The sequence below is a fragment of the Artibeus jamaicensis genome, unplaced genomic scaffold (assembly GCF_021234435.1).
Source record: "Artibeus jamaicensis isolate MK-2021 breed Jamaican fruit bat unplaced genomic scaffold, CSHL_Jam_final contig_558, whole genome shotgun sequence".
NCBI classification, from domain to species: domain Eukaryota; kingdom Metazoa; phylum Chordata; class Mammalia; order Chiroptera; family Phyllostomidae; genus Artibeus; species Artibeus jamaicensis.
This window is the reverse complement of record NW_026521886.1, coordinates 2,813,373-2,838,909: the sequence shown is the minus strand read 5'-3', so window position 1 is coordinate 2,838,909 and position 25,537 is coordinate 2,813,373. Positions and strand designations below refer to the sequence as shown.

The following is a 25,537-nucleotide window of genomic DNA, read 5'->3' as shown; positions in this document are numbered from 1 at the left end:
ATCTCCATATCTGTAGTTTCTTGTTCCCTGGGCTCTGTGTACTGAGGTAATGGTTGCATTAGAACATGAGGTTTGGAATCACATCAGGGGAGAGTCCCCAAACACACAGCCCAGGTATGGGAGGGCTGGGACTAGTTCCCGGCTCTGTCTGGGAGCTGAGCTCAGTGGGCAGAGCCATCCTTACTGCTCCTTCTAGGCAGCCTGTGTGAAAGTACACCTTGGATGTCCAGGAAGCACCAGTTGGATCCAAACCCACCATCCAAGCTGAGTCTTTTCAGTGGGGAGAAATGACGGCAGAGACTTTAACCTCTAGGACAGTGGCAGGGGGGACCTCCCCATTCTCAGAGGGGTCCTGGGAATGTCTGGGAGTATTAGGACCAGGAAGCTGTCCTTTGGATTGGGGCCCTATCTGGGGCTGTTTGTGAACAGGAAGTGCTGGAGCTTGAAGAAGCCCATTACACAGCAGGGAGTTTGGTCGGAGATGGTCTGCCTGCCTGGAAGCAGCACAGTCTGGATGGAAATGGCAGAGTCATGTGTGGCTATGGGTGGCAAGTGTCAGGGGGAATGCATTCGGGCATGGGTGGTTCTGGGGACCCTCCTCAAGGAGACTGAGAGCAGCAGGGAGCTGTCTAGAGGTCTGAGCAAGTGGGCAACCTGGTTAGTTTGTGACCTATAGTCAGGTGTGGAGATTAGAGGCATGAGTCAGGTCAGGCAGAGGCTTAGTGGAGTGGGGCGTAGCTGCATGGAGAAGGTGACAGGAGACCTGTGAGGATGAGGAGAGGGGACATAACTGGGGGAGGGATATCGTGTCCTGGCTTCTCTGAAAGAAGTTCTGATGATCCCCCAACCCCTAGCTGAGCTCCTGGGCAAATGTGAGCAGGGTGCTGAGAGGGGTTGAGATTGGAGCTCTGGGAGTGGAGCCTTGGCGGGAGAACTGGTCTGAGAGCTGGATGGCTCAGGAGTGAATTCAGTGGGGGCTTTGAGCAGGGATTCTCTGGATCCCTGATCTGTTTCCCTGTTTTAAAGTCCATGACTGGACCTGTGGGTTTTCCCCAGAGTCTGGGTAGTCCCTGGTGTGGGCAGAGGAAAGGTAGGGCCTTTGGGACAGCCTGGCCCACATCAGAGCTTCTGGGATGGGTATGGGGTGCCCAGCTCAGATGGACCCAGTTATGGGTTTTTCTTTCAAGGGGTACATGTGGGTTTGGGGCTGCCTTGCATTTGATGAGAGCAGAACATTCAGACGACAGGTATTTCTTCTCTATGGAAAAAGTGGTTGGCAAGTGTCTGGAGGGTGGCCCATCTGGAATTTCCAGGGCTCCTGGCCTTCCTCATTCAGTCAATGGAACTCAGAAGCTTTCTCAACCACGTGAAACAGAGACAAAAACAGGAGCCCTCCCCACCCCACACCAGCCTTTCAGTTTACAAAGATCCTGCCACTCAGGATGTCACCGTGGCTTCCCTGAGTGCTCACAGAACAGGAATAAGTGTTCCACATCTGAGGAAACTGAAGCCCTTGTTATAGAAGCACCTGACTCAGCATTTGGTTTTTCCCTGATAAAGAAAGATTGTACCCAACTCCAGGCCTCTTCCTGTCCTGCAGGTACTGGCTACTTCTCTGCCAGAGACCCCAGAAATGAGATCTCTTTAGGGCTCCCATCCCAGCCAACGAACAGCAGGGAAATCTGAGTTAGCTCGGTGGGTATGATCACTGGTGGGGATGTGGTCACTTTGGTGCAGCTCATTGCTCAGAGGTAACAACAAGTGTCAGGATTCTTTGACCAAACCTGTTTCACGGTTTGCATTAGCTTTGGTTCTGTACAGTTTCCAAAATGGCGTCTTTGTATATATACATTTCCATGGACTTCTCACCCCTTTTCTTACCCCACTGGTCCACCTATGAATTTAAAACATCAATATTCCTCTTGTTTTAAGATTTGTCATACTAGCCCCATCCAGACATTAGACTGTCCTTTTTCCTCTATGCACGTAACCTCTTGCACTCTGCCTCCTGACTTCACATGCTCCTGCTTTGGGCAATTTATAAACAAGGAAGAGATTAAAACCTTTTTCTTTTCTCTACACCCTGGGCTACTGCAAGAAGTACAGGCCTGCCATGGAGAAGCAAAGGGCTGGTTTTGTTGCCTGATCCACTGCTTCACCCTATCCCCATCTTATTGCTTTCTCCCAAAGCCCTAAGAGAGGATGGGGTAGGATTCTCACCCCTGCTCACGTTAATGCAGCAGGATCCCACCTGTTGTCATCAGGCCTATTCTAACTCCTAGCAGTCATTGCCTAGCTAGTGACACAGGCCCATGCCCACTGGGAGACTAGAATTGGCACCCTGGCCCTCAGGCATTTTCACATCTTTTCTGCTTTAACTGCCCCCCTTGCAAAAAAAGAAAAAGAAATCATGGAGGTAATATCTTCTGTAGAGCTGACCCTGTACTACAGAGTTCCTACACTGGGTACTTTTCTGAAAGTCACCAATCCTGTGCTTCTGCCTCATTAAGATGAGTGGGGAAGGCAGATCAGGTCTCTCTAGCAGGGGCCATGTAGGATTCTGTGAAAACCGTTGTGGGAGGAACAAATTTTTCGCTACCCTCAAGATTCTTCTGGGTGGTCTAATAATCAAATAGACATGAGACAGCTTAGCAAAATAAAATGACCAAATTTAATACATACATATGCATAGGAACCTTGCATATATGACAGAGGGACCACATATGCAGGAGAGATCCAGAGAGCAAAAGGGGATATGGGTATATAAGGCATCCTGAGCTAAGGATAAAGTAAGGTGCCTTGGGAGCTTCAGTGGGTCATTGTAGGATGATAAAAAGAACAGATATTTAGTAAACCGAAGTTTACCCTGATCTACAGACAGGTCAAAAGAAGTTGTCTGATAATCTCTTATGGGCAAGGCCCCTGTTTCAAGTTTTAGGTGGTTAAAGGAAGGGGCAGAAGTGTCTGAGCCTAATGCTAAAATTTTTGCTCAAAGTAATTGAATACCACTAAGTCACATCTTGGGGTGGATTATTCTGAACCCCCTACAGTGGCAAATTTAAAGGGTTGGGAAATAGGGAGAGGGGCTTCATGACAGGGGACCAGATGATTTGGGGGCAAGAAGAGGTAAGGCAGGCCTTGAATGTGTTGGAGTTTTGGAGGGTCTGGGCTTGTCACTGAAGTGTGAGCATGGGGATAGCCAGGTAAGAGCAATTCTAGCAGGCCCATTTGGTGGGAGGATATGGAACTAACTAGAAGTTGAGAGGGGAGGAAGCCAGGGCAGTCCTTGGGATGGGGGAGTGGAGGAACACTGCTCTGGTTCTGAGGATAGCAGTGGGGGTGGGAAGTCACCATGGAGTTGTGAGAGGTTTAAGTAGGGGTGCTGAGAGCCAGATAACTCCAAATTTTCAGTTAGCCTCAAGTGTGAGGTGGTTACCATCAACAGAAACAGGGAGGGCTGGTGTTCATTAGGCTTGCGTTTATGACATTTTGGATTTCTAGGAGGGGAGAGTGGGATCGCTGCAGTTTCAGGAACCACCAGGTGAGCCGAGGACTGCCTGGGAGGGAGACTTCCCAAACCTCAGCCAGCATTAGCCCAGGGCACCTAAGCCTACAACTGCTATGGCATATTGCTTTGTTGCTGCTTTTAATTATCTAATATTAAAATGTTAATCAAGTTCTCTTATTAAGAATACAGATATGTTTGGTGTCTGGCCTTCTTCATGGTGTTTTTCACCTTTTTTTCCTAACTGGGGACACATTATGAGCACTAGTCTGGACACTGCCAAATTAAAAAAATGTGGATGCTATTACTAGAGGCTATAATAATGGTGACTGTAGAAATAAAAAGGTGAGGAAATAAAGACAAAGGGAAGGAAAGGAGAGTGGGAGAAAGGAAGGAGGAGAAAGATGGCACTTGTCTCTAACCACTTGGAGTTCTAATCAACAGAACATTGGAGTTACATCACAAACTGCAGATGTTACAGCCAGGATAGTGCCACCTGTGTGGCAATAGCACAGTTTAAATTCACTGCCTACCAGCCAGTAGCTTTAACAATATTAAATTCTTGATACATTAATTAAAAATTGAGGGGACTTCCGCCAAGATGGAGGTGTAGGTGGGAATACCTTGTGTCCTCGCACAACCAAATCTAAAAACAACAAAGTTTTAACAACAATAAACATAAACCACACAGAAAGTCGACCATACGGAGTCTGAAAACAACAAAATGCTCAGCTAAACCGGTAAGAGGGGTGAAGCCAGCAGCGGAGTGGGTTGGCCAAAAAGATCCCCAACGGAGGTGGTGTGCAGGCAGCCGAAGGCGCGGATCCCAGGTGTGGGCTGGCTACTGGCGGACACAGGCAAGAGGCACGGCTGGGTGTCTGTGGTTGGTGGAGCATTTGCCTGCAGATAAACCAGTGAAGAGGCAAGCATTGAGACCGCACAGAGCAGGGCGGCAGGCTCGCACATTTCCGCTCAGATAAACAGGCAGGGGCAAGTGGTGGGATGGTGGGACGGAGGGGGCGAGTGGAGAGGACCGCCATTGCCCCTCTCTGACCCACCCCCACATACAGCATCACAAACCACCAACCTGGGTGGCTCCGTCCTCGTAAACAACTAAGGCTGCACTCCTCATTTGTAACAGGCACAAACAGATAAAAACATGGCTCAAGAGCAACTCAGAGCCCCAGAGCCAATAAATCTAAGTGATGAAGAAATAGCCAAACTTTCAGATGCACAGTTCAAAACACTGGTGATCAGGATGCTCACAGAACTGGTTGATTTTAGTCACAAATTAGAGGAACATATGAAGGCTAAACTAATTGAAATGAATAGAAATACACAGGAAACCAATAGTAATGGAAAGGAAATTGGGACTCAAATCAATATAGTGGACCAGAAGGAGGAAAAAAATGAACAGAAAAGGACGAAGAAATAAGAGTTCAAAACAATGAGGAGAGGCTTAGGAATATTCCAATATCCGAATTATAGAGGTACCAGAAGGGGAAGAGGAACAGCCACCAGTGGAACACTTTTTCGAACAAATAATAAATGAGAATTTCCCCAATCTGGCAAAGGAAATAGACTTCCAGGAAATCCAGGAAGCTCAGACAGTCCCAAAGAAGTTGGACCCAAGAAGGAACATTAGCCAAGATTAAAATGAAGAAGAGAATCCTAGAAGCAGCAAGAGATAAAAGGACAGTCACGTACAAAGGAGCTCCCATCAGACTGTCAGCGGATTTCTCAAAAGAGACCTTACAGGCAAGAAGGGGCTGGACAGAGGTATTCCAAGTCATGAAAACCAAAGACCTACAACCAAGATTGCTCTATCCAGCAAAGTTTTCATTTAGAATGGAAGGACAGATAAAGTGCTTCTCAGATAAGACCAAATTCAAGGAGTTCATTATCACCAAGCCCTTATTATATGAAATGTTAAAGGGACTTACCTAAGAAAAAGAAGATAAAAAAGATGAACAGTGAAAGGACAGCAAACTCACAGTTATCAACAACCACACCTAAAACAAAGCAAATTAAGAGGACAGCTAGATCAGGAGTGAACCATAGAAATAAAGATCAAATGGAGGATTAGCAACAGGGGCGTGGGAGAAGGAGAAGGGGGTAGAAGGTACAGAAAATAAGTAGCATAGACAGTAGATAGAAAATAGGGTGGAGGGTAAGAATAGTAGGGGAAATACAGAATCTAAAGAACTTGAGACGTGTTCATGAACTAAAGGGGGAAATGGTGGGGGAGAGGTGTGCAGGATGGAGGGGAATGGAGGGGGGAGAAATAGAACAAATGTAATGGCATAATCAATAAAAATAAATATTTGTACTTGGGAAAAAAAGTGAAATGTGCGTTATTTCAAACTTTGGGCATTAAGTGAGACATCACAAATATTTTGAATTGTTCTATTTTAAACAGACAATAATTCAATTTCACTGTGCTATTCAGGAATTTACTACTAAAAGAGGGAATGTAGGGTTTTTTAAAAAATAGTTTTACTGAGGTATAATTTGCATACCATAAAATTCACTTATTATAAATATACAATATAAGGATTCTGGTAGATGTCCTGAGTCATACAACACCCATGACAGTCAGTTTTAGAATGTTTCCATCACTGCACAAATACAAGTGGTGTCTGGTCTCTGACAAAATTCATGCCAAGACCAAATTGCACCAGGCCATCCCACTCAAGGCCGATGTAAAGGCCAGTTTCCTTCTTTCTCACCTCATGACTCCAGTTGGTGACAACTTTGGCTCATTCTGGCTCCTGGACTCATTTTTCCCTTCCCTCTCTTCACCTTGTACTTTGGATATACACTCTGGGGTGGAGGCAGATGTTGTTTTCTGGATTCTGGGTTTTGACATACCCCACCTCCCCAGAGCCAATACCATCCATCCCACCTGCTACTTCTTTCAAATGGAGGCAGTTTCCTGCTGCTCCGGCTGTCTGCTCCTGTCTGACATACCGAAGATGAATTGCTTTTCCCAAAATTGGTTTTCCCTGGCACTTTGGGGTTACCTGTCTAGCACTGTTGAATATTTTCCATAGCAGTGGGATTCAAACTCTTCCAGAACAAATAACTCTTCCACCTTTACTAGGCATGGGTCTACCTTTACCTCCTCCAGTCTCTTCCCCACTTGGCCAGTAAAACTGGTGAGAGTACTGGTCCTGTTGGACTTGCTTTCTATGGTCTCCTTAAGCTACAAGGAGAGCTTAAGGAGACTTGCTTTCTATGGGACTTGCTTTCTATGGTCTCCTTAAGCTACGAGGAGAGCTTAAGGAGGCCCTCTTCTTTTTCCTACTGGGGAGGGTATTGATTCTTGTCTAGTTTGTTCACTGATGTATTCCAGGACCGTAGAACAATACCTGATTCATTGTTTGATTAGTGCCCCTAGCAGGCATTAATCACACAATGAATTAAATAGAATTGGAGTGCTGTAGCCCTCTTGTAAGGGTGCTGCATAAAGAGGACAGGAGTGTTTTCAGTTCCCTTCCATTTTGATAGCTGGAAAGCCCCTTGAGAAATAGGTTCTATTTGATCTATTTTAAGTTTATTATAGGTGTTTGAATATATTTTTTTCTGAGGCTCCCTGATTTACTGGGCCATCGCGGGTACTGATCTGCCCTACAGAACTGCTCACAAGCCTCTCTTATTTCTCTGCTCAGGCCAATCTTTGATGCTTTTCATCTGGGTTAGTTCCCCCAACTGGACCCACAACACCAACTGATCCAGCCTATTCTGAGACATTTGGGTAGCTGCTTCAATTGCTAGGCTCCCTTTTGGGGTTGTGATCTCCCAACTCCTCTTTTTGGCTTAGCGTTCTGTCAAATGGGGCCCCTTAAATTCTCCTTTCCATAGAGTCCTGGGAGGCCACGTTGAGCAACAGCTTTCAGGTGCCTCTTCATAAAGATTCTGGCATTCTCCCCAGTTTTAATTTCTGGCCTCACTATAGACTTCCTTTTTCCTTATAGTGTGCCACCAGGCCTTTCCTTTCTTTAGTGTGAGAAAATGTCATCTATCACAATCTTTTACAGGGATTCTGCATCGTTGGCCCTGTTAGTCAGAGCACTAAGGTGACACGGCTCTGGTCGTCCCCTTCTCCAATGATCCACTCTAGACGAGGACATTCTGGGTCCAAGTACTGGGTTAAAAGGCGCCTCGGCCTGCAGGCCCAGAGACCCAACCATTCCCACAAGCCTGCTCTGACTGTGGGTCTGGAAGAGCAGCATGTAGGCGAGCCCAGGCAGGCTGGCCATGCCTGGGGAAGGGGGAGGCGGCACGGGAGGCACTGGACAGCACCTGGGGTCCAGGCTGGAGAGCAGCTTAGTTGAAGAAGGGTCTGAGGTGGCCAGTGGTTTTGGGGCAGTGCAGAGGGCGGAATAAATAGGTGGAAGGGGCGAGGCAAGTACTGAGGGTGATGTTGAGGAAGAATAGGAATGTGGGCGGTGCTAAACGTTGTGCGGGGAGCGGAGTCAAGTTGTGGGCGGTGCATAGGGTGGAATTGGGCGGGGGAGATGCTGTGGGCGGGACTTACTGGGGACCGGAGGGTTAGACTGGTCTGGCGCGGAGCTGAGGGCCCCTGGCGAGTTTCGCCGAGGGTTGGACAGTGAGGGTAGGGCAGTGAAGTCAGGGCGGAGCCCAGGCAACGGGATTCGGGGTGGCCGAGGAGGGGCGAAGAACCTGCTGGGGTTGGGTGGAGGCCGACGATCGGTGGCGCTGCAGCTTCAGGTGTCCGGGAGGCTCCACGTCGCCTGGCGCCTGCAGCTTCCAAGAGCCCAGGCGGTTCCCAGCGCCCGGAGCCGGCCTGCGGTTCCCGCGAGGACATGGCTGGGCCGGGTCCGGGAGACCCAGACGAGCATTATGATTTCCTGTTCAAACTGGTGCTAGTGGGCGACGCGAGCGTGGGCAAGACGTGCGTGGTGCAGCGCTTCAAGACCGGCGCTTTCTCGGAGCGCCAGAGCAGCACCATCGGCGTAGACTTTACCATGAAGACGCTGGAGATCCAGGGCAAGCGAGTCAAGGTGGGAGGCCCGGCCTGGGGACCCCGGGCCGGGGTGGCCTGCTCTTTTTGGACATTGCGCAGCCCAAGCTCTGACGTGCACTAAGGGCGGCCAGGGCCCCTGGAAGGTTCTCGCTTAGCGGGGGTGGGGATTGTTCTGTTCCTCGGTAGTTAAAGTCCGGGATTATTCAGAGGTGTCTGGCAGACCCCTTTTGCTTTCCCTTTCCCTTCCTCCTGTCGGAGCAGGCCTGGGCCTTGGGATCTGAGCCAGGTTCAGTCTGCAAAGCGCCGGTCTTGAGTGTGTATGTGTATATTTGTGTGGGCGCTTTGGAGGTGGTGAGGAGAGGAGGCTCTGCTCTCTGTAGCTCATATCCTTTACTTTGCTCCCAGATAAGTGGAAGGCAGCCGAGCGCCTCAGAGTGCCGGACATAGAGGGACGCCTGGCTGGCCCGACCCTTCCTCAAGCACGGCCCTCAGGTGGGGAACCCTGCCTGAAAAAACCACCCGCGCCCTCCCCTCCCCCCACTGGGAGGGATCAGGAAGTAGTTGCTTCTTAGGACCCCAGGGCCCAAACTTTTAAGTCAGAATTTCCGGTCTTGGCTACGCCTCTCTGCAGTGGTTTTGTGGACCTGGTGGTGGAACTTTTTCTAAGGCCAGCACTAGGTCCCATCCCCCAGCTGGAATTTGATAGAAACTGAAAATTTCACAGATACCTGAAGGTAGGGGAGAGAACAGATCTTTTGGCAATGGCTCCGAATAGAAACAGCAGGATGTAGTTGCCACAGTGTTTTGGCAAATAATATTTGTGATTAATGAATCAGAATTTTTTAACATGGGTGTCGGCCCTCTGTAACAGAGACCAACAATGCCAGCACACAGTATTTTTTTTTCAGTAATTTTAGTTAACTGCACTGTACAGAAATCCTTTTCGTTCATGGTTTTGAGTTCACATGATCTCCAGGGCAACTCTTAAGAGCACTGGGCATGTGCAGTACAAGGCAAGCGTTGTCTCCGTGTTTTCAAGAAGTTGAGCCAGGGCAATTGGAATTCTTGAGCCCTGATGCTGTGAGGCTTTGTCACCTTGGTCTGCTGTAGCCTGCTCATAGTTGCCTTTGGCTGGGATACTTAGCTCTTTGTTCCTGCAGAAGTTGGATAATTTCTGTGTTGCCTCCTGCCTCTTCATGGACAAAAAGTAAGCCAACGGTCTTTACATGACCACAGTGCATCTAGAGTAGATGAGATGGTAGAAGCAGAAACTACCTGGCTGAAGGTTTTTGTTTTTGTTTTTAAATAGTTTTTTTCGGTTTCTGTGTGTTTTTGGTCTCCTTGGGATAGAAAAAAGGGCAAGGTGTGGCAAGCAGCACCAAGTCATTATTTGGGACCACCTCTTATTTAGAACATATAGCCAGGGAACGGTTGTGGGATGGGTGGAGTAATATCCATGGGGGAATTTCTTCCCTGTGATGATGTCAGAAGCTACAGGAATAGTGGAGTATAAAAATATAGGGATACTCAGCAGTGGCACTCTTGCAGGTTGTCAGCCTGTTTCCACTACAGTGTTTGTGGTGGCCCATGCTGACAGTGGTCAAGGAGGGCGTAGGGCGTTTCTGTTTATCTGATGAGATAACAACCTGTGCTCCTTTGACATACTGTGTACCTGACCATAGGTTGTTATGGCAGGTTATGGCAGAGCAGGCAGTTCTTACTTCTTTTCTTTATGATGACATCCAGATTGTTCTTAGGAGGCAGCTGGGTAGGACTGGAAATGGGAGAACAGTGTAGGTATGGTAAAGCCTTTAATAGTTATAATCATTGCCCTTCTTGAGAGTCTGTTGTGTGCCAGCTATTTTGTGGATGTGTTATTATTAACTCCCTTTCACACAGGACAGGTTTGCACCAGATCACACAGTGAGTGACAGAGGTGGAAATTTTTCTTCCGGTTTTTCTGACTCCAAAGTATTGAGGCCTTTTCCCTCCTTCTCAGAATCTGATTATTTGGAGTGGGAAAGCCTTTTGGCTGTTACTTATCTCCTCATTTTGAAGTTAGAGAAACCTTAAGCCCAGTGCACTGAGGAGGCTCTGAATTAAACCTGAGCAGCGGTGGGAAAAGGACTATCTCTAAGTCAGGACTTCTGGGCTCTACTGACTCATCAGGAGCAAATCATTTTTTTCTCTCTCAGAGACTCACTTATCATCAGTAAAATAACTTTGAGGTGTCTTCCAGCAATGTAATTAAAAAACAGAGGGTTATGAGGTTTAATTTACGTATAGTAAACCTTTCCCATTTTTAGGTGTACAGTTCTGTGAACTCTTACCAATGTATACAGACCTGTAACCACTACCGCAATCAAGGTATAATATACTTCTGTGAACCCAGAAAATCCCTGGTATCATTTTGTGTTATTGTCCTCCCCTCACTTTAGCCCCTAGCAATCACTGATCTGTTTTCTGTCACAATGTGATTTTTCCTGGAACCTTTGATGAGCCAGATTTTATTGTTTCTGCAGAAGCATGTCCACAGATTTAGTTTAAAACCTTTCCAGGGTGTGTTCAGGGTCCAACAAGTATCCAGTATTGTCTCCTAACTTCCTTTCCCTATAATGCTGGCTTTTGTTAGAGCTTAAGGAACCTTAGAAACAGATCACTTGGTGGTTTTCCAGTTCTTCTGACCTCCAGTGGTTGGGGACATTGGTGGATTGAGGGGGAAGACCAAGAGACCACAGATTCAAAAGAGCCAGCAGCTTCTCACGCAGCCAAAACAATACTACTTTTACTTAGTTTTATATTGAGGTTCCACTTGTTTGTATCTGACTAAAAAGTTCTGCTAAAAAAAAAGTTTGAAACATCATAGATGTAGTTAAACCCCTTTATTCCTGCGGTCACTTCCTTTTGCAACCAGAATAACATCCAAACTTCTTACCTGAAGAAATGGACCCTGCCTGCCTTGCCACCGTCATCTTTTTTCCCGTGCCTCTCACTCAGTACTTTCTAGCCTTACTAGCCTTTTCTGTCCTTCAAACATGTTTGCCTTGGGCCCTTTGTATTTTTGCCCCCGGCTGTCCATACTCTATCCCAAGGGCACTTGCTTGGGACCACTGCATCATCCTTTGGGATATGCTGAGAATACCACCTCCTCAGAGAGGACTTCTTTGGCCTCCCCAACCTTTTTCCCATATTGATTTCCCAAGGGTGATCGCATAGCACTTACCCATACTTGAAATTACTTTGTTTGTTGTTCTCTATATAATTTTAACTCCATGAAAGCTCAGAGATTCAGGCTACCTTGCGTTATCTGTGAATTCCTGCATCTACATCAGTGTCAGTGCTGTTCAGTACATGTCTATTAATTGATTTTTATTTATAGAGAGGAAGCAGAGGCCAAAATAAGTGAAGTGACCAACACGCCCAGGACATATGCAAGTCAATGACAAAACCAGGATTTGAACCCAGTCAGCTTGGCTTCTAAAGCAGTGCTTTTTTTTTTTTTTTTTAATGTTTCTGAGTCCCTCTGAGTTCATAATGATGACCCTGAGATCTTGCAAGTTAATGAATCTAGGGAAAGTGCAGCTGTGGCCACTGCACTGCGAGAGAAGAGTATAGACTTGGGTATTTTATAGATTTCAATTGTAAGGATTGAAACCCCAAAGAATTTCATAGTAAATAGAACAGCATCTGGCTGGTTTCAAGCAGCTCACATAACCTGCTGTGCTGGTTAGTAAAGCTCTGTATGTGGTGATTGGTTTCTGTACCCTATCCCCTACAGATTCATTTTGCCTTAGCTATGCAGATTGAATCTCAAGAGAGAACCTGGGCCCCAGCTGGTGTAGCTTAGTGGATTGAGCGAGGGCTGTGAACCAAGGGGTCGCCAGTTCAGTTCCCAGCTGGGGCACATGCCAGGGTTGCAGGCCAGGTCTCCAGAAGGGGCTGTGTGAGAGGCAACCACTTGTCGGTGTTTCTCTCCCTCTCTTTCTCCCTCCTTCCCTCCCTCTCTCTCTAAAAATAAATTTAAAAAATATAATCTTTTAAAAGAAAAAAAAAGAACATGGGTGCTTCTAGTCTTTCAAATTGTAGAGTCTCTGAAAGAAAACACTGGATTAGGAGTCTGAAGGTCTGGGTTTTTTGTCCAACCCTGCCACAACAGTGGGTAGTTCCTTTTCTCTTTTTGAAGCTCCAGGCTTCCTTATTTGTAAATTGGGACTGATTATCTTCATTTGGCCTACTTAGTCTGACTGGAAAGCTATACACATGCTTAAAATAGTTTATAATTCTCATTATGTATTTTGAGTAGACATCATCCACATCGTTCAGGATTTCAAAATTTTCAAGATGTGAAGTGGAAAACAGTACTTTTTTCCACATTTGTCCCCCATCCCACTCAGAGCCCTCTAATAAGAGGTATTCAGCTCTGACTGGTATGGCTCAGTGGGTTGGGCATCATCTCTCAAACTGAAAGGTTGCTGGTTTGATTCCTAGTTAGGGCAATGCCTGGATTGCTGGTGTGTAAGGCAACTGATCTATGTTTCTCTCCTTCTCTCTTCCTCTCTCTAAAAATAAATAAATAAAATCTTTTAAAAATTCAAAAGGATATTAAAAAGAAAGAGGAAATCCATACTAACCCATTTCTTGTCTATCCTAAAAGTGCTGTTGTAATAAAACCAAGGAATCACAAATAAAAGGAATTATTCTATTGCAGTTGTTACCATTTCCTTCTTTAGAATAGAAAAAATGTGTTTTTAATTAAAATTTTATTTTTCTCTTCTTTTTTATAAGTATATTTTATTGAGTATGCTATTACAGTTGTCCCATTTTCTTTTTTTAAAATATATTTTATTAATTATGCCATTACAGTTATTCTATTTTCCCCCTTCATTCCCCTCCACCCTGCACACCCCCTCCCCCACCATTCCCCCCTTTAGTTTATGACTACATGTCTCAAGTTCTTTAGATTCTATATTTCCCATACTATTCTTGCCCTCCCCCCTATCTATTTTCTACCTATCGTCTATGCTATTTCTTCTCTGTGCCTTCTCCCCCCTTCTCCTTCTCCCACTCCCCTGTTGCTAACCCTCCATTTGATCTTCATTTCTATGGTTCACTCCTGATCTAGCTGTCCTCTTAATTTGCTTTTGTTTTAGGTGTGGTTGTTGATAACTGTGAGTTTGCTGTCCTTTCACTGTTCATCTTTTTTATCTTCTTTTTCTTAGATAAGTCCCTTTAGCATTTCATATAATAAGGGCTTGGCGATGATGAACTCCTTGAATTTGGTCTTATCTGAGAAGCACTTTATCTGTCCTTCCATTCTAAATGAAAGCTTTGCTGGATATGGCAATCTTGGTTGTAGGTCTTTGGATTTCATGACTTGGAATACTTCTTTCCAGCCCCTTCTTGCCTGTAAGGTCTCTTTTGAGAAATCAGCTGACAGTCTGATGGGCACTCCTTTGTAGGTGACTGTCCCCTTATCTCTTGCTGCTTCTAGGATTCTCTTCTTCATTTTAATCTTGGCTAATGTTATGATGATGTGCCTTGGTGTGTTCCTTCTTGGGTCCAACTTCTTTGGGACTGTCTGAGCTTCCTGGATTTCCTGGAAGTCTATTTCCTTTGCCAGATTGGGGAAATTCTCATTTATTATTTGTTCGAAAAAGTGTTCCACTGGTGGCTGTTCCTCTTCCCCTTCTGGTACCCATATAATTCGGATGTTGGAGCATTTAAAGATGTCCTGGAGGTTCCTAAGCCTCTCCTCATTGTTTTGAATTCTTGTTTCTTCATCCTTTTCTGTTTGGTCATTTTTTCCTCCTTCTGGTCCACTATATTGATTTGAGTCCCAATTTCCTTTCCATTACTATTGGTTTCCTGTGTATTTCCATTCATTTCAATTAGTTTAGCCTTCATATGTTCCTCTAATTTGTGACTAAAATCAACCAGTTCTGTGAGCATCCTGATCACCAGTGTTTTGAACTGTGCATCTGAAAGTTTGGCTATTTCTTCATCACTTAGATTTATTGGCTCTGGGGCTCTGAGTTGTTCTTGAGCCATGTTTTTATCTGTTTGTGCCTGTTAGGAATGAGGAGTGGAGCCTTAGATATACACCAGGGCGGAGCCACCCAGGTTGGTGGTTTGTGATGCTGTATGTGGGGGTGGGTCAGAGAGGGACAATGGCAGTTCCCTCCGCTGCTTCCAGCCACTGGGGCTGCATGGTCTGTCTCACCGCTTGCTCCTTCACTGGTTTATCTGCGTGTAAATGTGTGACCCCAATCAGCCCTCAGTGGGTCCACCTCCGTGCGCCCTCAGTGGCTTCGCCCGCTTCTCCACACCTGGGATCGACCCACGGCTGCTGGCGCATCTGGGTTGCGGGCCCTGGTTGGTCTGGTGGATCTTTCCTGCCCAACCCTGTTCTGCTGCTGGCTCTGCCCCTCTTACCGGTTTGGCTGAAGGGTCCATTGTTGTCGGACTTCCATGTAGTTCAATTTTCTGTGGTTTGGCTGCGTTTTTGTTGCTAAAACTTTGTTGTTTTTAAACTTAGTGGTGCAAGAAGGCACAGTGCTTCCACCTACGCCTCCGTCTTGGCGGAAGTCTCCCAGTTGTCCCATTTTCCCCTCCCCTTTATTCTGCTCTGCCCTGCACCCCCCTACCTGCACCCATCCTCCCACCAGCTTCCTCTCCCTGCCTTAGTTCATATCCATGGGTTCTACATATAAGTTCTTTGGCTTTTCCATTTCCTATTTTATTCATTCACTCATTTATTCATTTATTTATAGAGGGGAAGGGAAGGAGAAAGGGAGAGAAACATCAGTGTGTGGTTGCCTCTCATGCACCCCCTACTGGGGACCTGGCCTGCAACCCAGGCGTGTGACTAGGAATTGAATCGGCGATCCTGTGGTTTGCAGGCCTGCACTCAATACAGTGAGCTACACCAGCCAGGGCTCCTATACTATTTTCAACCTCCCCCTGTCTTTTTTGTACCTACCGTTTATGCTTCTTATTCCCTTTACCCTTTCCTCCATTCTCCCTGCTTCCCCTCCCCTCTGATAACCCTCCACATGATTTACATTTCTGTGATTTTGTTCCTGTTCTAGTTGTTTGCTTAGTTTGTTTTTCTTTTTTAGGTTCAGTTGTTGATAGTTGTTGGTTTGTTGTCATTTTACAGTTCATAGTTTTGATCTTCTTTTTCTTAGATAAGTCCCTCTAACATTTCATATAATAAGGGCTTGGTGATGATGAACTCCTTTAACTTGACCTTATCTAGGAAGCACTTTATCTTTCCTTCTATTCTAAATGATAGCTTTGGTGGCTAGAGTAATCTAGCTTGGTGGTCCTTGCCTTTCATGACTTGGAATACTTCTTTCCAGCCCCTTCTTGCCTGTAAGGTTTCTTTTGAGAAATCAGCTGATAGTCTTATGGGAATTCCTTTGTCGGTAACTCTCTTTGTTTCTCTTGCTGCTTTTAAGATTCTCTCCTTTAATCTTGGATACCGTAATGACGATGTGTCTTGGTGTGTGCTCCTTTGGATCCAACTTCTTTGGGACTCGCTGAGCTTCCTGGACTTCCTAACAGTTTATTTCCTTTGTTGTATTGGGGAATTTCTCCATTATTTTCTCAAACAAGTTTTCTATCTCTTGCTCTTCCCCTTCTCATTCTGGCACCCCTGTCATTCGGATATTGTAATGTTTAAAGTTGTGCCGGAAGTTCCTAACCGTCTCCTTATTTTTTTGAATTCTTATCTCTTCATTCTTTTCTGCTTGACTGTTTATTTCTTCCTTCTGCTCCAAATCATTGATTTGAATCCCAGTTTCCTTCTCTTCACCGTTGGTTCTCTGTGTATTTTCCTTTAATTCACTTAGTGTAGCCTTCACTTTTTCCTCCATTTTGTGCCCATACTCAACCATTGCTGTGAGCATCCTGGTTATAAGTGTTTCGAACTGTGCATCTGATAAGTTGGCTCTCTCACTGCTTAGTTCTTTTTCTGGAGTTTTGATCTGTCCTCTTAGTTGGGCCATATTTTTTGGTCTTGAAGCACCTCTTATGTAGTAAGGGGCAGAGCCCTAGGTATTCACCAGGGTGAGGCAACCCACTCCCTGTGTTGTGGTGCTATATATGAGGGAGGGGTCAGAGGGAACAATACCACCTGGTCCACTCTCTGCCAGCTTTCAGTTACTTCCCCTGCTACTCATAAGCAAATCCAGCCCTTCTAGTGCTGAGTCCTGGGTGAGTGGGCTTGTGTACATTCTCCGATCCTTTTTGTCTCTCACGTGAGGCTGGGAGTTTCTTTTTCTGCTGCAACCCCCACAGGTTTTTCTAGCCAGAGGTTCCGAGGCTTTATTTCCCTGCACTGGAACCCTGGGTTGTGCGGTCTGTTTTGCTCCCAAATTGTTCCTCCTGGTTTATCTGCATGCCGATGTGGGATTGCCGGGTCCTCCAGCCGCTGCCTTGTTGCAAGTCCTCTCTGCCCTTCCTACCAGTCGGGATGAATCTTTCTTCTTTAACTCCTTGCTTGTTGGACATCCATACAGTTCAATTTTCTGGCAGTTCTGGTTATTTTTTTAAATTTGTTCTTGTCCTTTTGGTTGTGCAGGGAGGCAAAGTATATCTACCTATGCCTCCATTGTGGCCAGAAATGTGTGCTTTTCTTATTTACATCCAATTGGTTTGAATTTTTCAGTTCTGAGCAGAAATCGCAAAAGGACTGTGTAAGAGAGAAGTTCTAGGTCATATTGGTTATCTGAGGAAATTTGTTCTTGATACTAGGGACAACCATCCTCATTGCAAAATAAGCCTTGGCTCCCAAGTTTTCTGAAAGTCCTGAGGCAGCACATTAAGTAGAAAGAAGGCCAGTGTTAGAACCCAGGGGAATCATTAAAATCTTGGCTTTGGCCCTGGCTAGTGTGGCTCAGTGGATTGAGCACCGGACTACGAAGCAGAGGGTTGCTGATTCGATTCCCAGTCAGGGCACATACCTGGGTTGCAGGCCAGGTTTCCTGGTGCAGGGAGTGCAAGAGGCAACCACACATTGATGTTTCTCCCCCTCTCTTTCTCCCTCCCTTCCCCTCTGTCAAAAAAAAAATCTTTTTTAAGATCTTGGCTTTGCTACATAGGGCCTTGGGCAGGTGATGTCACTGCATTTATTTATTTGTTTGTTTGTTTGTTTATGCCTGTACCTGAAGACATATTTTGCATTGCTTTTTAGAAAAAAGATTGTTAATTTTTTAGAGGGGAAGGGGAGGGAGAAAGAGAGGGAAAGAAACACTGATGTGTAAGAGAAACATTAATTGGTTGCCTCTTCCATGCCTGTGGGGGACCTGGCCTGCAACCTAGGCATGTATGCTGAGTGGGAATCAAACTGACCACCTTTGAGTTTGCAGGCTGGTGCTTGATCCACTGAACTGCACTAGCCAGGGCTCATTGTTTTTAGAAAGAGAGGAAGGAAGAGAGAGAAACATCATGTGGAAGAGAAACATCAGTTGGTTGTTCAGACCAGGGAGTGAACCTGCAAGCCTAGGTGTGTGCCCTGATCTGGAATTGTACCAGTGACTTTTCTGTTCACAGGCCAGTGCTTAGTCCACCGAGCCACACTAGCCAGGTTTCATAGATTTTTAGAAAGAGAGGAAGGGAGAGAGAGAAACATCATATGAAAGAGAAACATCCATTAGTTGCTTGGACCAGGGATCAAACCTGCAACCTAGGTATGTACCTGACCTGGGATTGAACCCAGAAACTTTTGATAACAGAACAGTGCTCCAACCTGTTGAGCCACACCAGCCAGGGTGTGTTATCTCTCCTTTTCTTTTTTAAATTTTCACCTGAGGATATATTTATTGATTTTCAAGAGAGAAAGAGACACTGATGTGAGAAACATCAGTTGGTTGTGTCCCCCATGTTCCCCAACCAGGGATCAAACCCACAAACTAGATACACTCTTTTAAAAAATTTTATTAATAATGCCATTTCAGTTGTTCTATTTCCCCCCTTCATTCCCCTCCACCCTGCACACCCCCTCCCCCACCATTCCCCCCTTTAGTTTATGACCACATGTCTCAAGTTCTTTAGATTCTATATTTCCCATACTATTCTTGCCCTCCCCCCATCTATTTTCTACCTACTGTCTATGCTACTTATTTTCTATAACTTCTCCCCCCTTCTCCTTCTCCCACTCCCCTGTTGCTAACCCTCCATTTGATCTTCATTTCTATGGTTCACTCCTGATCTAGCTGTCCTCTTAATTTGCTTTTGTTTTAGGTGTGGTTGTTGATAACTGTGAGTTTGCTGTCCTTTCACTGTTCATCTTTTTTATCTTCTTTTTCTTAGATAAGTCCCTTTAGCATTTCATATAATAAGGGCTTGGCGATGATGAACTCCTTGAATTTGGTCTTATCTGAGAAGCACTTTATCTGTCCTTCCATTCTAAATGAAAGCTTTGCTGGATATGGCAATCTTGGTTGTAGGTCTTTGGATTTCATGACTTGGAATACTTCTTTCCAGCCCCTTCTTGCCTGTAAGGTCTCTTTTGAGAAATCAGCTGACAGTCTGATGGGTACTCCTTTGTAGGTGACTGTCCCCTTATCTCTTGCTGCTTCTAGGATTCTCTTCTTCATTTTAATCTTGGCTAATGTTATGATGATGTGCCTTGGTGTGTTCCTTCTTGGGTCCAACTTCTTTGGGACTGTCTGAGCTTCCTGGATTTCCTGGAAGTCTATTTCCTTTGCCAGATTGGGGAAGTTCTCTTTTATTATTTGTTCGAAAAAGTGTTCCACTGGTGGCTGTTCCTCTTCCCCTTCTGGTACCCATATAATTCGGATGTTGGAACGTTTAAAGATGTCATGGAGGTTCCTAAGCCTCTCCTCATTGTTTTGAATTCTTGTTTCTTCATCCTTTTCTGTTTGGTCATTTTTTCCTCCTTCTGGTCCACTATATTGATTTGAGTCCCAATTTCCTTTCCATTACTATTGGTTTCCTGTGCATTTCCATTCATTTCAATTAGTTTAGCCTTCATATGTTCCTCTAATTTGTGACTGTAGTCAACCAGTTCTGTGAGCATCCTGATCACCAGTGTTTTGAACTGTGCATCTGAAAGTTTGGCTATTTCTTCATCACTTAGATTTATTGGCTCTGGGGCTCTGAGTTGTTCTTGAGCCATGTTTTCATCTGTTTGTGCCTGTTATGTGTGAGGAGAGGCACCTTAAGAGTTCACCAGGGCGGAGCCACCCAGGTTGGTGGTTTGTGATGCTGTATGTGGGGGCAGGGTCAGAGAGGGAGCAATGGTGGTCCTCTCTGCTTGCCCTGTCCGCCTCACCGCTTGCCCCCATCTGTTTATCTGCGCGCAAATGTCCGAGCTTGCCCCTGTGTGCTGGGGCCTGTGCGGTCTGTCTCAATGTTCGTCTCTTCACTGGTTTATCTCCGTGCAAATGCGTGATTGCAGACCGCAGATAGCCATCCGAGTAGCGCCTTGCCTGGGTCTACCCGTAGCTACTCCGCACCTGGCATCCTTGCCCTCGGCTGCTTGCGTGCCGCCCAGTTTGGGGGGATCTTTTTTGCTGGACCTGCTCTGCTGCTGGCTTCGCCCCTCTCACTGGTTTATCTGAGTGTTCCATTGTTTTCGAACTCTGTATATTTCGATTTTCTGTGGTTTGGTTGCGTTTATTGTTGTTAAAACTTTGTTGTTTTTAGATTTGGTTGTGTGAGGAAGCAAAGTGTTTCCACCTATGCCTCCATCTTGGCGGAAGTTCTCCAGATATATTCTTGATCAGGAATTGAACCTGTTACATTTGCTCCAACCAGCTGAGTATATGTCATCTGTGGTTCTGTTCCAACCATCCAGAGCATATGTCATTGCTTTTAATCTGCTTCACCTACACACCCTCTAGCTTTAAGGACCTGATGTATAGTGAATTATAAATAGATGGGAACTGATATTGGTATGGAAATCACCTGATAGAGATGGAGACAGGAAGTGTGGGGCTTTCCAACTGGCCTTGTGCAAAGTGCTTCACCGATCTTTTACTCTATCAGTGAAATGAAGAAAAGAATCCTTGTCTTGCCTACCTATACAGAATTTTCTGTGTAAGAAAAGGCAAGGACCTGGCCCTTGGGGTAGATATATGCAGCGATTCCACAAGTTGCAGAAGGCCTTTGACACCTTGCCAGGTCCTCATCACAGCTAGCATTTCAACACGTCTGCTTCCTTTCCTTACTTTCACCTCTTTGTTTGTTTGTTTATTTAATCCACCTAGAATATGTTTTTATTGATTTTAGAGAGAGAGAAAGGGGAGAGGTAAAGGACGAGAGAGAGGGTGGGGAGAGAGATATCAGTGTGAGAGAAACATTGATCAGTTCCTGCCTTTATTCATCCCAACAGGGGATTGAACCTGCAACCCATGTATGTGCCTTGATCGGGAATTGAACCCTGTGATCTGGTGTAACCTGGATGATACTCCAGCTAACTGAGCCATGTGGCTAGGGCTCATCTCTTTTGTCTTTAAGCCCTTTCAGGTTTTCTTTATCATCCATTGGCCTTTGTGTAGTGCTAGGCCTGTGGTAGGCTTTTGCTGAGCTCCAATGCTGAATGTTTTCTTTCAAAGCTTTGGGCATGGGAAATGAGAACTGAGTAGTAATAGTGCAGCCCTTGCTCCCACATGTACCAAAACTTCTGTTTATGCTATTGCCCTCATCCATTGTTCCACTTGATCCTCTCTGTGGCTGTGTGAGAGAGATCCCTCCCATTTTACAGAGGGAGAAATGAAGGTCTGTGTGGCAAGTGTGAAACAGAACCTAGTCATCCAGCTCCTAGTTGGGAGCTTTTATCTCATTGTGGTATTATGCTTTCTACCACTACCAATACATACACACTCATATACACACACACGCATGAAAAGGTTTAGAACCAGTTTAATATGCAGGCTATCATATATCCCTTACATTTTATTAGGAGTATCATATGAACGTCTTAATGGTAGGTGCTTAAACGTCCTTATTAATTCAGATTAATTGGGAGAAATGGTGTATATGGTCAGTGCAAATAAAAGAAAAAGCCCATGATCTAGAATGGCTTGTGACTGTTTTATTGAACATGTAACAATAGAAACCAAGCCAAGTGCTATTTGATAGACATCCTCTCTAACCTGCTTTGACAGATTAATAAATAAGGACTGCTTCTCATCAATAGCTCCAACTCTATGCAATTAAAAATATATCCTTCTGCAATATTACTTGCACTACTTTGCTTTGTAAATCTCATTTTCCTAGATTAGAAAAGGGCAAATTTAATTCTGAGTGAGGTGTGTGAGCAACATCAGCTCTTAGAGGTTTTCGCACATGTTCATGAATGATTGAGGTGAGACCATCCAAACTATGAAGTGTGACTAAAAAGTAATATGGCTGATTTTTAAAAATAACAGCCTATCCCTGGCTGGTATAGCTCAGTGGATTGAGTACAGGCTGAGGACCAAGGGGTCATCAGTTTGGTTCCCAGTTAGGGGACATGCCTGGGTTGCAGGCGGGATCCCCAGTGGGGGTCACATGGGAGGCAACCATTCATGGATGTTTCTCTCCCTCTCTTTATCCCTTCCTTCCATCTCTCTCAAAAAAGTAAATAAATAAAATAAAATAAAAATAAAAATAACAGCCTAGAACTTAAATGTGCAAATAGGTGATACCTCTTTCAAAGTAGTCTTCTTGAAAGATTGTATACATATTTCCCAAATGTTTAATCAGTTGTGAAGATCTCTACTGAAAATCTTCAGAACCTGCGGCTCACTCTTTTGGTAAGTCTTTCAGGGGTGGATTTGATGACTAATAGCAGGTTACTTGAGCCTATCACACTATTAGGTCCAAAATGAGTTCGGAATATGAAATCACAATTCTTGTTTGCTATAGTCCAAGGGAGCTTGCCCAAGGACCCTGAGGGCAATTGTGGTATCTTTTGGGCAGTGACAGGTTGTTGGTATAGTTGTGCTGCCTCCTGAGGTGGCTACTCTTTAAGGGGACAAGGTTCATGTTTATTTGAGAGGAATACAAAGTTGGTCTTCCCTCCTAGTTCATAGATAGTGGGTCATTCTTCCTCCATGAATCAGTTTATCTTGTCCATTTCATGATGTTGGAGTATGCTATCTTTGAAGGATTCATCATTCACTGAAGAAAATTCCTTGTAATTTTAAGCCAGGTAGCACCTACCTCTCATTTTTATGCCTAAAAAGTATAAAAGTCAGATATTTAAAAAATTGAAATACTCTATTTACATTTTTAAATAAAAACTTTGGGTTTTTTTTTTGTTTAAATTTACTCTTGGGCTTAACTCTGTAATGGGTATACATATACTGCGTGATTTTATGACGAACAAATGGATCATAGTTATCCAAATAAATTTCAGTTTGCTAGGTGTGAATTGTTATTGTTTGTCATGTTTATCTTATAAATGAAATACATGGAAAATCAACTTTTATCTATTATTGAAATATCTATTATTGTATCTATTATCGAAATCAGAAATAGTATCTATTATTGAAATCACAAAGGTAGGTAGCTCAATATAAATTCTGACTCTACAGTTTTTTGGAGGTTATTTTCTCCAGAATAAGCCCTTGATGACTGAATGAATAAGCAAGTGAGCAAGAGCAAAGGAAAAGCCACATCTGAGCAGGAAAGGGTGTCAGTGGATCTGGAAGCTCTGCTTGAAGAGTGGGGTTCATGCAAGAGCTGCAGGTCACTGGACACAGAGCAGGAGATGAATGTGAGCTAAAAAAGGGAGACCTCATGGGAACTCAGGGGTTCATCTGCCACTGGGAAGGAGAGGGTAATGGATGGAAGGCCCTGGCATGTTATGGTACTTTGGAGCAGTTTGCTCTGCATGCGTATTCATGTACATGTACATCAACAGATTTTATTTTGCCTTACATAAGTTGGCCTTAACCTGATTATTTTGTTTAATGTAGCACTCTACCAAATTCCTTTAATTTTTTTTATTGAGATACAATCCAGATACTGTAAATTCCTCTATTTAATGTATACAGTTTAGTAATTTTGTTTTTGTTTTGTTTTATATACTTACAGAGTTGTACAGCCATCCCCACAATTTCAGGATATTTCTATCACCCCAAAAGGAACCTGGTACCCATTAGCAGTCACTCATATTCTGTTCTGTCCCTAGTCCCTGGCAACCACTTTTCTACTTTTTGTCTGTATTGAGGTGCCTGTTCTGGACATTATATATAAACTGAGCCACACAATATTATGGGTTTTCTTGTGTCTAGCTTCTTTGACGAAATGTGATGTTTTTAAGACCAAGTTACTTTTTATCCCTGCTTTGTTTTTCCTTCCCAGCATACCACTCTAAGTCACGCTTGCTTCTTTGCTCCCAGGCCCAGGAGGGAATGTGAGCTTGTTATACCTACACACCTAACCCTGTGCCTTCCCAGTTTGTTGAATGAGTAAAGCCTCTACCCTCACTGTACAGTGACTGACTCTTTTTTCACATAACAAAGTACATTTTATCTTCTGTTGGATTGATTAGCTGTTTCTTTTCTGTGTCACTCTCTAGCAATATATAGTAAATATGTATATGCCATTTCTACTTATCTTGTTAAATTTTAATATTTTATTTTTTATTTTATTTTTTATTTCAGAGAGAAGGGCAGGGAGGGAGGAAGAGAGGGTGAGAAACATCAATGTGTCAGAGAAACATCAATTGGTTGCCTTCCGTATGTATTCTAGGGACTGAACCTGCAACTCAAACGTGTCCCAGCCAGGAGTAGAACCAGATACCATTTAGTTCGAGGGACAACACCCAACCAACTGAACCATGGTGGCTGGCACTTACCTTTTTAAATTTTAAATGCATATACATACTTATATTTTCCTATCTACAGTCTAGAATAGTATCTATTTCTTTGACCTGAAGAAGACAAGAACCCTGGCACACTTTGCTTCCCTACCTAATTGTTTGTTTATTTAACTAATTTTGTAGAAAAAAAACTTTATTTTTTAAATAGTTTCAGATTTACAGAACAATATCAAAATAGTGCAGAGTTCCCATGTACTCAACACACAGTTTCCACTATTATTAACAGCTTACAAATCTGTGGTACGTTTCTTACAATTAATGAATCAATATTGACAAATTATTAAAAATTATTACTGTTAAATAAACTGCATACTTCATTTAGGTTTCCTTAGTTTTTTTATTTTTAATTTTTTAAATTTTTTTATTGATTATGCCATTACATTTGTTCTGTTTCCCCTCCTGTGTTCCCCTCCACCCTGCATACCCCTCCCCTACTATTCTCCCCCCTTTAGTTCATGAACATGTCTCAAGTTCTTTATTTTTTTATTGATTATGCTGTTACAGTTGTTCTATTCCCCCCTTCATTCCCCTCCACCCTACTCCCCGTCCCCACCATTACCCCCCCTTTAGTTTATGTCCGTGTGTCTCAAGTTCTTTAGATTCTATATTTCCCATGCTATTCTTCTCCCCCCATCTATTTTCTATCTACTGTCTATGCTACTTATTTTCTGCACCTTCTCCCCCCTTCTCCTCCTCCCACTCCCCTGTTGCTAACCCTCCTTGAGATCTTCATTTCTATGTTTCCACTCCTGATCTAGCTGTCCTTTTAGTTTGCTTTCGTTTTAGGTGTGGTTGTTAATAACTGTGAGTTTGTTGTCCTTTCACTGTTCATGTTTCTTTAACTTCTTTTTCTTAGATAAGTCCCTTTAACATTTCATATAATAAGGGCTTGGTGATGATGAACTCCTTGAATTTGATCTTATCTGAGAAGCACTTTATCTGTCCTTCCATTCTAAATGAAAACTTTGCTGGATAGAGCAATCTTGGTTGTAGGTCTTTGGATTTCATGACTTGGAATACTTCTTTCCAGCCCCTTGTTGCCTGTAAGGTCTCTTTTGAGAAATCTGCTGACAGTCTGATGGGGACTCCTTTGTAGGTGACTGTCCCCTTATCTCTTGCTGCTTCTAGGATTCTCTCCTTCATTTTAATCTTGGCTAATGTAATTATGATGTGCCTGGGTGTGTTCCTTCTTGGGTCCAGC

At 44.2% G+C, this 25,537-nt stretch overlaps 1 protein-coding gene across 5 annotated transcripts in view; it reads left to right on the top strand.

Moving 5' to 3' along the window:
• Positions 1–8,042: 8,042 nt before the first annotated feature.
• The window catches only part of RAB43 (RAB43, member RAS oncogene family), an 84,239-nt gene continuing 66,744 nt past the window's right edge, over positions 8,043–25,537 (top strand). For all 5 annotated transcript variants that reach the window (XM_053670224.1, XM_037141023.2, XM_037141027.2 and 2 more), the window contains exon 1: positions 8,043–8,532. In XM_053670224.1, coding sequence (XP_053526199.1) covers positions 8,335–8,532 — 198 coding nt within the window. In that variant the 5' untranslated portion in view covers positions 8,043–8,334. The remainder of the gene's footprint in view (positions 8,533–25,537) is intronic.